The sequence below is a fragment of the Coregonus lavaretus genome, assembly GCF_964263955.1.
Source record: "Coregonus lavaretus genome assembly, chromosome: 7".
NCBI lineage: Eukaryota > Metazoa > Chordata > Actinopteri > Salmoniformes > Salmonidae > Coregonus > Coregonus lavaretus.
This window is the reverse complement of record NC_139994.1, coordinates 4,613,447-4,626,514: the sequence shown is the minus strand read 5'-3', so window position 1 is coordinate 4,626,514 and position 13,068 is coordinate 4,613,447. Positions and strand designations below refer to the sequence as shown.

General features: G+C 45.3%; 1 protein-coding gene across 1 annotated transcript in view; it reads left to right on the top strand.

Annotated features, from left to right (window-relative positions):
* LOC311131850 (CLIP-associating protein 2-like) overlaps positions 1 to 13,068 on the top strand; it is a 79,535-nt gene that overhangs the window by 9,567 nt on the left and 56,900 nt on the right. The window contains exons 3-4 of the mRNA XM_084164978.1: positions 1,743 to 1,846; positions 2,659 to 2,750. Of these exons, the coding sequence (XP_084021104.1) occupies positions 1,743 to 1,846; positions 2,659 to 2,750 (196 nt within the window). The remainder of the gene's footprint in view (positions 1 to 1,742; positions 1,847 to 2,658; positions 2,751 to 13,068) is intronic.

The following is a 13,068-nucleotide window of genomic DNA, read 5'->3' as shown; positions in this document are numbered from 1 at the left end:
ACCACTGGCTTACTGTAGGACCACCCCATCTAACCCCCTAACCACTGGCTTACTGTAGGACCACCCCATATAACCCCCTAACCACTGGCTTACTGTAGGACCACCCCATCTAACCCCCTAACCACTGGCTTACTGTAGGACCACCCCATCTAACCCCCTAACCACTGGCTTACTGTAGGACCACCCCATCTAACCCCCTAACCACTGGCTTACTGTAGGACCACCCCATCTAACCCCCTAACCACTGGCTTACTGTAGGACCACCCCATCTAACCCCCTAACCACTGGCTTACTTTAGGACCACCCCATCTAACCCCCTAACCACTGGCTTACTGTAGGACCACCCCATCTAACCCCCTAACCACTGGCTTACTGTAGGACCACCCCATCTAACCCCCTAACCACGTCCCCGTATGACCCTCATTGGCTGCTCCTGTCTGCCTTTGGTGTGTTGTACTTGTGTAACTGTCCTGTCAGACGACTGCTGCAGGTGTCACCAGTTGTCATACTCACCCAGGCTGGCCCTTGACACACACACACACACACACACACACACACACACACACACACACACACACACACACCACCCTACAGTACAGCTCTAGGAGGAGACCGGCTGTCAGACTCCAAAGGGGAAACAAACAGCCTGTGACATCGCCTGAACCCAACTGTCTGAAAACTCTCCACTCCACTCCGTCACCTGTGTGCCATGTCGGCATGGAAAAGTTTAGTCTATCTCTTTTGGAATTCTTTGCAAAAATATCCTCTAAACAAGCCCCCAGAGGAGAGGGGGAGAAGATCATAGTGATTTAATGAGTGTCTTTCTTGATCTACACAGAACTGACTCTCTCCTCACTCGCTGTGTGTGGTGTGGTTCTGTGTTCTTCTCTCCCGTCTCTTGTTGATGATTTTCTGAGGCCATCTTGTTCTGCGGGAGGGTGTGTCCAGTATTCAGAGGAAGTGAAACAGCAGTTTCCTCAGTTTTTTTAAAGAGCTAAAATGAAAATAAAACCACGGGGAACACCACAATGACCTCACACATTCACATGTCTGTGTGTTTTGATGCTCTAATTAAAAGCATGAGCTGGCGCACGCCCAGAGAACATTATTTCGTGTAGAGGTGCTGACTAAAGGGGAAGAAAACTGTAAGCTATAAAAACAAATAGAGTTGCACACTCTGTATAAACTCCCAGTCATTTATTGGGTAGAAACCACCAACGTTTTGGCATCTTCTGGGTCTTGTTTGATGCTAACATCAGATGATGATGTGTGTCTCTGCGACAATGCTCCCTGTCACTGTGTGTTGGACCCCATAGTGTCCTTGTTGCCTAGGAAACCAGCTGTTGTGGTAGCAACAACCCACCACACGCACACGCACACACACACAGGCATTCCTCCCTGACAACATCAGTAGGGGAGTGACAGGGTGATGTCATCCTACTGCAACCTTCCTCGGGGTGTGTGTGTGTGAGGTTCGAAGGGGAAATCGGAGGATTACTTAAAACCGTAACAGAGAAACTGGTGCCTTTTAAGGAAGAACTGAATTCTGTCTGCTCCAAATTCTGATTCTTCTGTTCTGTCTGCTACCAGACATCTGTGTGAACTCTACAGGGACATTGGACCCATAGAGACCCACCGTCTAATAAAGTCTAGTAACACAGTGTACACAGTGTTTCATTATGGATCCAAGTCAAGTTTTTAAATATGACATTTGTGTGTGTGTGTCCCATCCTCCCCTCCAGTGGTCCCAGCCTTAGTGGACAGGTTGGGGGACAGTAAGGACCAGGTCCGAGACCAGAGTCAGAATCTCATCCTCCGCTGTATGGAGGTGACCGCATCGCCTATGGTGAGACACACACACACCACGCACACGCACACCACACACACACCACACCACACACACACCACACACACACACACACACACACACACACACACACACACACGCACACCACACACACACGCACACCACACACACACGCACACCACACACACACACACCCACACGCACACCACACACACACACACACACACACACACACACACACACATGCATGGCACGTACGTCATACTCTCACATAAACAAACACGCGCACACCACACTGCTTCACCCATGGTGTGACAGATCCACCCTTTCCCTGCCTCTTCCTGTAGTCCAGGAGTATTACATGACATCTCAGACCTGGAGGACTGCAACCGCTGCTTCTCCTTTATAGATCTGCCGACAGAACTGGTTTGAGATGACGTCGTTGCAGCCAGATTACATTATAACCAGATGACAACAAACTGGCTGTAGTAATGTCAGTGAGGATATTTCCCCCCGTCTTTGCCTGCTGGGTAGGGGAGTGGAGGAATAGAACTGTGAGGTCGTCACCTCAGCTCACCTCGGAGAGAGCATCCAAACCCCAGCCTCACGCTCTTATTCTATCAATAATACATCATTCGCCACCGTTGACTAGATTAACACAGACAGTATCAGGATAGCAGCTCCCTCTTCTGGACATAACCTGAACTGCAAATGACTACTGTGAGACACACACACCACAGACTGTAACCTCCTTTATAAGCAGTAATCTGCTGAGCCCCCTGCAGTTTGCCTCCCACAGACTCAGTATTAACCATCTATTTCTCTTTCTCTCTCTGTCTCTCAATCTGTAGTATGTGTGGGAGAGGTTGCTTCCTGGTTTTAAACATAAGAACCTCCGCAGCAGAGAGGGGGTGTGTCTGGTTCTCTGCGCCACCCTCAACATGTGAGTACTTCCTCTTTCACCATCAATCACTTCCATAGGTCGTACGGAGAGGAAGAGTGAGACCGCTGATTCCCCATGCTGCTGCTTACATGGAACATAATTATATGGTTTTGAGAGTGGGATGGACACACCATAGAGTTCTATAGAGGACTCTAGTGCCCAAAAGCTTGTTTTAGCATGGAGGACTTTCACAATTTTAACATAGTCAACTGGGTGTGACTTCTCATGGGTTAAGGAAGGATCACATCATTCCATCCAGGTCATCTTGAGGGATCAATTAATTATACTTGTGAGCAAAGATTTCATAACTGCAGGTGGCAGTAAATCGCCAAGCTTGGCTTTATACCTGTTCAAACAACACACTCCAGGTGGCAGTATGCACCCTTTCAGTTTGTTTACCAACTCATAGAAGTAGTAGAAGAGAATGTACTACTTTAAAATGGAGATGGCCTCAATGGTGCTGCCCGTGCGCTCAGACACGCCTCAACTAGCCGGTGCCCCCGCACATTGACTCTGCACCGGTACCCCCCTGTATATATAGTCTCCCTACTGTTCTTTTATTTTACTTCTGCTCTTTTTTTCTCAACACTTTTTTTGTTGTTGTTTTATTTTCAACTTTTTTGTTAAAAATAAATGCACTGTTGGTTAAGGGCTGTAAGTAAGCATTTCACTGTAATGTCTGCACCTGTTGTATTCGGCGCATGTGGCCAATAACATTTGATTTGATTTGATTTAACGGGACAGATACAAGGTTGCGATCTCTATACAACTCTGACACACACACCCCCTCTCTCTCTCTAGAAGGAATCCTCTTGGCGGCAGGTAGCTTAGTGGGTAAGAGCGTTGTGCCAGTAACCGAAAGGTCGCTGGTTCTAATCCCGAGCTGACTAGGTGAAAAATCTATCGATGTGCCCTTAAGCAAGGCACTTAACCCTAATTGCTCCTGTAAGTCGCTCTGGATAAGAGCGTCTGCTAAATGACTAAAATGTAAATGTTACCTATGTCCGTGAGTCACTAGAGGTCAGAAATGGTGGCGCGCGGGTCATTTTATTTGGCCCTCGAGTTTTCTGAGAGAAAAAAACAAACAATTTTTTTATTTTTCATTGTTGGACATAGCCAATCAGCTCCAAGTTATTTTAATTTAGGAGATCTGTTTCAAAGTATTTCCACGCATAATAGAGAGACACCCGATCATATACAAATGTAAACAAGGTTTGAAATGATTCTGTTTCAGTCATGATATCTATTTGTGCTTCTTGTGGTCAATTTGCAGTCTACAAATTATTTGTAGTTACATTCCGGCCACCTCACCATCTGCTCAAGAAGAATCGGCCCTGCTCTATAGCAACCTACCCTGCTCTATAGCAACCTACCCTGCTCTATAGCAACCTACCCTGCTCTATAGCAACCTACCCTGCTCTATAGCAACCTACCCTGCTCTATAGCAACCTACCCTGCTCTATAGCAACCTACCCTGCTCTATAGCAACCTACCCTGCTCTATAGCAACCTACCCTGCTCTATAGCAACCTACCCTGCTCTATAGCAACCTACCCTGCTCTATAGCAACCTACCCTGCTCTATAGCAACCTACCCTGCTCTATAGCAACCTACCCTGCTCTATAGCAACCTACCCTGCTCTATAGCAACCTACCCTGCTCTATAGCAACCTACCCTGCTCTATAGCAACCTACCCTGCTCTATAGCAACCTACCCTGCTCTATAGCAACCTACCCTGCTCTATAGCAACCTACCCTGCTCTATAGCAACCTACCCTGCTCTATAGCAACCTACCCTGCTCTATAGCAACCTACCCTGCTCTATAGCAACCTACCCTGCTCTATAGCAACCTACCCTGCTCTATAGCAACCTACCCTGCTCTATAGCAACCTACCCTGCTCTATAGCAACCTACCCTGCTCTATAGCAACCTACCCTGCTCTATAGCAACCTACCCTGCTCTATAGCAACCTACCCTGCTCTATAGCAACCTACCCTGCTCTATAGCAACCTACCCTGCTCTATAGCAACCTACCCTGCTCTATAGCAACCTACCCTGCTCTATAGCAACCTACCCTGCTCTATAGCAACCTACCCTGCTCTATAGCAACCTACCCTGCTCTATAGCAACCTACCCTGCTCTATAGCAACCTACCCTGCTCTATAGCAACCTACCCTGCTCTATAGCAACCTACCCTGCTCTATAGCAACCTACCCTGCTCTATAGCAACCTACCCTGCTCTATAGCAACCTACCCTGCTCTATAGCAACCTACCCTGCTCTATAGCAACCTACCCTGCTCTATAGCAACCTACCCTGCTCTATAGCAACCTACCCTGCTCTATAGCAACCTACCCTGCTCTATAGCAACCTACCCTGCTCTATAGCAACCTACCCTGCTCTATAGCAACCTACCCTGCTCTATAGCAACCTACCCTGCTCTATAGCAACCTACCCTGCCCTATAGCAACCTACCCTGCTCTATAGCAACCTACCCTGCTCTATAGCAACCTACCCTGCTCTATAGCAACCTACCCTGCTCTATAGCAACCTACCCTGCTCTATAGCAACCTACCCTGCCCTATAGCAACCTACCCTGCCCTATAGCAACCTACCCTGCTCTATAGCAACCTACCCTGCTCTATAGCAACCTACCCTGCTCTATAGCAACCTACCCTGCTCTATAGCAACCTACCCTGCTCTATAGCAACCTACCCTGCTCTATAGCAACCTACCCTGCTCTATAGCAACCTACCCTGCTCTATAGCAACCTACCCTGCTCTATAGCAACCTACCCTGCTCTATAGCAACCTACCCTGCTCTATAGCAACCTACCCTGCCCTATAGCAACCTACCCTGCTCTATAGCAACCTACCCTGCTCTATAGCAACCTACCCTGCTCTATAGCAACCTACCCTGCTCTATAGCAACCTACCCTGCTCTATAGCAACCTACCCTGCTCTATAGCAACCTACCCTGCTCTATAGCAACCTACCCTGCTCTATAGCAACCTACCCTGCTCTATAGCAACCTACCCTGCTCTATAGCAACCTACCCTGCTCTATAGCAACCTACCCTGCTCTATAGCAACCTACCCTGCTCTATAGCAACCTACCCTGCTCTATAGCAACCTACCCTGCTCTATAGCAACCTACCCTGCTCTATAGCAACCTACCCTGCTCTATAGCAACCTACCCTGCTCTATAGCAACCTACCCTGCTCTATAGCAACCTACCCTGCTCTATAGCAACCTACCCTGCTCTATAGCAACCTACCCTGCTCTATAGCAACCTACCCTGCTCTATAGCAACCTACCCTGCTCTATAGCAACCTACCCTGCTCTATAGCAACCTACCCTGCTCTATAGCAACCTACCCTGCTCTATAGCAACCTACCCTGCTCTATAGCAACCTACCCTGCTCTATAGCAACCTACCCTGCTCTATAGCAACCTACCCTGCCCTATAGCAACCTACCCTGCCCTATAGCAACCTACCCTGCTCTATAGCAACCTACCCTGCTCTATAGCAACCTACCCTGCTCTATAGCAACCTACCCTGCTCTATAGCAACCTACCCTGCTCTATAGCAACCTACCCTGCTCTATAGCAACCTACCCTGCTCTATAGCAACCTACCCTGCTCTATAGCAACCTACCCTGCTCTATAGCAACCTACCCTGCCCTATAGCAACCTACCCTGCTCTATAGCAACCTACCCTGCTCTATAGCAACCTACCCTGCCCTATAGCAACCTACCCTGCTCTATAGCAACCTACCCTGCTCTATAGCAACCTACCCTGCTCTATAGCAACCTACCCTGCTCTATAGCAACCTACCCTGCTCTATAGCAACCTACCCTGCTCTATAGCAACCTACCCTGCCCTATAGCAACCTACCCTGCTCTATAGCAACCTACCCTGCTCTATAGCAACCTACCCTGCTCTATAGCAACCTACCCTGCTCTATAGCAACCTACCCTGCTCTATAGCAACCTACCCTGCCCTATAGCAACCTACCCTGCCCTATAGCAACCTACCCTGCCCTATAGCAACCTACCCTGCTCTATAGCAACCTACCCTGCTCTATAGCAACCTACCCTGCTCTATAGCAACCTACCCTGCTCTATAGCAACCTACCCTGCTCTATAGCAACCTACCCTGCTCTATAGCAACCTACCCTGCTCTATAGCAACCTACCCTGCCCTATAGCAACCTACCCTGCTCTATAGCAACCTACCCTGCTCTATAGCAACCTACCCTGCTCTATAGCAACCTACCCTGCTCTATAGCAACCTACCCTGCTCTATAGCAACCTACCCTGCTCTATAGCAACCTACCCTGCCCTATAGCAACCTACCCTGCTCTATAGCAACCTACCCTGCTCTATAGCAACCTACCCTGCTCTATAGCAACCTACCCTGCCCTATAGCAACCTACCCTGCCCTATAGCAACCTACCCTGCTCTATAGCAACCTACCCTGCTCTATAGCAACCTACCCTGCTCTATAGCAACCTACCCTGCTCTATAGCAACCTACCCTGCTCTATAGCAACCTACCCTGCTCTATAGCAACCTACCCTGCTCTATAGCAACCTACCCTGCTCTATAGCAACCTACCCTGCTCTATAGCAACCTACCCTGCTCTATAGCAACCTACCCTGCTCTATAGCAACCTACCCTGCTCTATAGCAACCTACCCTGCTCTATAGCAACCTACCCTGCTCTATAGCAACCTACCCTGCTCTATAGCAACCTACCCTGCTCTATAGCAACCTACCCTGCTCTATAGCAACCTACCCTGCTCTATAGCAACCTACCCTGCTCTATAGCAACCTACCCTGCTCTATAGCAACCTACCCTGCTCTATAGCAACCTACCTTGCTCTATAGCAACCTACCCTGCTCTATAGCAACCTACCCTGCTCTATAGCAACCTACCCTGCTCTATAGCAACCTACCCTGCTCTATAGCAACCTACCTTGCTCTATAGCAACCTACCCTGCTCTATAGCAACCTACTCTGAGTCCCAATAATCTGTCCACTTGTACAGTCCTCCACACATTTAGTGTGGACTGGTGTAAGGACTGACTAAAGTGATCAATTTCACACTGTGCCTTCAGAAAGTATTTATACCCCTTGACTTATTCCACATGTTGTTGTTACAGCCTGAATTCACAATGGATTGAATCGATTTTTTTTCTCACCCATCTACACACAATACCCCTTAATGATAAAGTGAAAACATGTTTTTAGAAATGTTTGCAAATGTATTGACAATGAAATACAGATATCGCATTTACATAAGTATTCACACCACTGAGTCAATACTTTGTGGTGGCACCGTTGGCAAAGATTACAACTGTGTGTCTTTCTGGGTAAGTCTCTAAGAGCTTTCAACACCTGGATTGTGCAACATTTGCCCATTTTGTTATTTTCAAGATTCTTCAAGCTCGCCAGCCTTTTTCAGGTCTTGCCATAATCGATTTAAAGTAGATTTAAGTCAAAACTGTAACTCTGCCACTCTGGAACATTCAACGTTGTCTTGGTAAGCAACTCCAGGGTAGATTTGGCCTCGTGTTTTAGGTTATTTTCCTGCTGAAAGGTGAATTCAGCACCCAGTGTCTGTGGAAAGCAGACTGAACCAGGTTTTCCTCTATCATTTTGCCCATGCTTAGCTCCATTCTGTTTATTTTTTTTTTATCCTGAAAAACTCCCCAGTCCTTAACGATTACAAGCATACCCATAACATGATGTAGCCACCGCTATGCTCGAAAATATGGAGAGTGGTACTCAGTAATGTGTTGTTGGATTTGCCCCAAATATAACACTTTGTATTCAGGACAAAAAGTGAATTGCTTTGCCACATTTCTTGCAGTTTTACTTTAGTGCCTTGTTGCAAACAGGATACATAGATTATGTACAAGCTTCCTTCTTTTCACTCTGTCAATTAGGTTAGTATTGTGGAGTAACTACAATGTTGTTGATCCATCCTCAGTTTTCTCCTATCACAACAGCCGTTGAACTCTGTAACTGTTCTCCATTGGCCTCATGGTGAAATGCCTGAGCGGTTTCCTTCCTCTCCGGCAACTCAGTTAGGTATATGGTATTTTATTAGGATCCCCATTAGCTGTTGCGAAAGCAGCAGCTACTCTTCCTGGGTTCCACACAAAACATCAAACATGACATAATACAGAACATTAATAGACAAGAACAGCTCAAGGACATAACTACATACATTTAAAAAAAGGCACATGCAGCCTACATATCAATACATACTTTTGAAAGCCAAGTTAACAAACAGATCACCGGCCATTTCGAATCCCACCGTACCTTCTCCGCTATGCAATCCGGTTTCCGAGCTGGTCATGGGTGCACTTCAGCCACGCTCAAGGTCCTAAACGATATTATAACCGCGATCGATAATAGACAGTACTGTGCAGCCGTCTTCATCGACCTGGCCAAGGCTTTAGACTCTGTCAACCACTGCATTCTTATTGGCAGACTAAATAGCCTTGGTTTCTCAAATGACTGCCTCGCCTGGTTCACCAACTACTTCTCAGATAGAGTTCAATGTGTCAAATCGGAGGGCCTGTTGTCTGGACCTATGGCAGTCTCTATGGGGGTGCCACAGTGTTCAATTCTTGGGCCGACTCTTTTCTCCGTGTATATCAATGATGTCGCTCTTGCTGCTGGTGACTCTCAGATCCACCTCTACGCAAACGACACCATTTTGTATACATCTGGCCCTTCATTGGACACTGTGTTAACAAACCTCCAAACGAGCTTCAATGCCATACAACACTCCCTCAGTAGCCTCCAACTGCTCTTAAACACTAGTAAAACTAAATGCATGCTCTTCAATCGAACGCTGCTGGCACCCGCCCACCCGACTAGAATCACTACTCTCAACGGGTCTGACCTAGAGTATGTGGACAACTACAAATACCTAGGTGTCTGGTTAGACTGTAAACTCTCCTTCCAGACTCACATTAAGAATCTCCAATCCAAAGTTACATCTAGAATCGGCTTCCTATTTCGCAAAACAAAGCCTCCTTCACTCATGCTGCCAAACATGCCCTCGTAAAACGGACTATCCTACCGATCCTTGACTTCGGCGATGTCATTTACAAAATAGCCTCCAACACTCTACTCAGCAAATTGGATGTAGTCTATCACAATGCCATCCGTTTTGTCTCCAAAGCCCCATATACTACCCACCACTGTGACCTGTACGCTCTTGTTGGCTGGTCCTCACTACATGTTCGTTGTCAAACCCACTGGCTCCAGGCCATCTATAAATCACTGCTATGCAAATCCCCGCCTTATCTTAGCTCATTGTTCACCATAGCAGCACCCACCCGTAGTCTGCGCTCCAGCAGGTATATCTCACTGGTCATCCCCAAAGCCAACACCTCCTTTGGCCGCCATTCCTTCCAGTTCTCTGCTGCCAATGACTGGAACAAATTGCAAAAATCTCTGAAGCTGGAGACACTTATCTCCCTCACTAACTTTAAGCATCAGTTGTCAGAGCACCTTACCGATCACTGCACCTGTACACAGCCCATCTGAAATTAGCCCGCCCAACTACCTCATCCCTATATTGTTATTTATTTTGCTCTTTTGCACCCCAGTATCTCTATTTGCACATCATCTCTTGTACATCTATCATTCCAGTGTTAATACTAATTGTAATTATTTTGCACTATAGCCTATTTATTGCCTTACCTCCATAACTTACTACATTTGCACACACTGTATATAGATTTTCTGTTGTATTTTTGACTTTATGTTTTTTACCCCATATGTAACTCTGTGTTGTTGTTTTTATCGCACTGCTTTGCTTTATCTTGGCCAGGTCGCAGTTGTAAATGAGAACTTGTTCTCAACTGGCTTACCTGGTTAAATAAAATAAAAATAAACATACACGCAAACTATTCAGGTCAAATAGGGGAGAGGCATTGTGCCGTGAGATTTCCATTTTTTATTTTTAATATGTTTGCAAAAAATTCTAATCAATTATGGTCAATAATGTCAAAGGCTGCACTGAAATCTAACAGTACAGCTCCCACAATCTTCTTATTATCAATTTCTTTCAACCAATCATCAGTCATTTGTGTCAGTGCAGTACATGTTGAGTGCCCTTCTCTATAAGCATGCTGAAAGTCTGTTTTTAATTTGTTTGCAGAGAAATAGCATTGTATTTGGTCAAACAATTTTTTTCCCAACAGTTTGCTAAGAGCTTGCAGCAAGCTGATAGGTCTGCTGTTAGAACCAGTAAAGGCCGCTTTACCACTCTTGCGTAGCTGAATGACGTTGGCTTCCCTCCAGGCCTGAGGACAAATCCAGATGAAAGATATGACAGATAGGAGTGGCTATAGTCAGCTACCATCCTCAGTAGCTTTCTATCTAAATTGTCAATGCCAAGAGGTTTGTCATTATTGATAGATTACAATAATTTTTCCACCTCTCCCACACTAACTTCACGAAATTCAAACTTGCAATGCTTTTCTTTTATTCTAAGTTTTTTTTTAATGCATGAGTACGATGGCTCACTGTTCGTTGTTGGCCTTTCAAATACAGCTTTAGAACAAAGTATTAGTAAAAATGTGATCGATACATGTGGATGATCTCATTCCTGTAGTGTTTGTAAACACCCTGGTAGGTTGATTTAATAACCTGAACCAGATTACAGGCACTTGTTACAGTGAGAAGCTTCCTCTCGAGCGGACAGCTTGATGGAAACCAGTCAATATTCAGGTCCCCAAGAAAGTAGACCTCTCTGTTTACATCACATACACTATCAAGCATTTCACACACACATTATTTAGAAACTGACCGTTAGCACTTGGTGGCCTATAGCAACACCCCAAAAGAAAAGGCTTTAGATGTGCCAAGTGAACCTGCAACCACAAAACTTCAATAACACTTGACATAAGATCTTCTAAGCATTACAGGGATATGGCTCTGAATAGGAAGGAGGCCTGTATCTTTGTATTGACTGGGTGTATTGACACACCATCCAAAGTGTAATTAATAACTTCACCATGCTCAAAGGGATATTCAATGTCTGCTTTTTAAATTTTTACCCATCTACCAATAGGTGCCCTTCTTTGCGCGGCATTGGAAAACCTCCCTGGTCTTTGTGGTTGAATATGTGTTTGAAATTCACTGCTCGACTGAAGGACCTTATAGATATTTTATGTGTGGGGTACAGAGATTATGTAGTCATTCAAAAATCATGTTAAACACTATTAATGCCCACAGTGAGTCCATGCAACTTATTATGTGACTTGTTAAGCACATTTTGACTCCTGAACTTTAGGCTTGCCATAACAAAGGGGTTGAATACTTATTGACTCAAGACATTTCAGCTTTTAATTTGTTAACATTTCGCTAAACATAATTCCACTTTGACATTATGGTGTATTGTGTGGTCCAAAAGGCTTCTCAACAGCTTCTACCCCCAAGCCATAAGACTCCTGAATAGCTAATCATGGCTACCCGGACTATTTGCACTGCCCCCCCACCCCATCCCCCTCTTTTACACTGCTGCTACTTATTTATTATTTATGCATAGTCACTTTAACTCTACCCACATGTACATATTACCTCAGTTACCTCGACTAGCCGGTGCCCCCGCACACTGACTCTGTACCGGTACCCCCCTGTATATAGCCTCCCTACTGTTATTTTATTTTACTGCTGCTCTTTAGTTGTTTGCTTTTCTTTTTTTTACTTAACACTTTTCTTTTATTTTACTTTTTTCTTTAAAAAACTGTGTTGTTGGTTAAGGGCTTGTAAGTAAGCATTTCACTGTAATGTCTACACCTGTTGTATTCGGCGCATGTGGCAAATAACATTTTGATTTGTGTAGGCCAGTGACAAAAGTAATCTCAATTTAATCGATTTTAAATTCAGGCTGTAAAACAACTAAATGTAGAAAAAGTCAAGGGGTGTGAATCCTTTCTGAAGGCACTGTATGAAGAAGAGTCTGAGGAGCGTGGTGGCAAAAGAGAATTCAAAATTTTAAATTCACATTACATCCTTGCCTTACCGTTCGCTGTGGCTGGTGACGCGACATTCTTGGTCCTCAACTCAAATTACCGTAAGTATCACAGTAGCCACTACAAGCCAGTAACCACAAACTATTCAGCAATGACAAACTTTTCTTCTAAAACATATTACACTATTGATTAATGCAACCAAACCATATTACTCTTGAATAATGCAACAATTCACAAGCATGTATGTGCAGACAATTTTTTCTCATCTGTAGGCTATACTCATTACATTTTAGCTTCAAGACAAAAACACAGAGCTGCT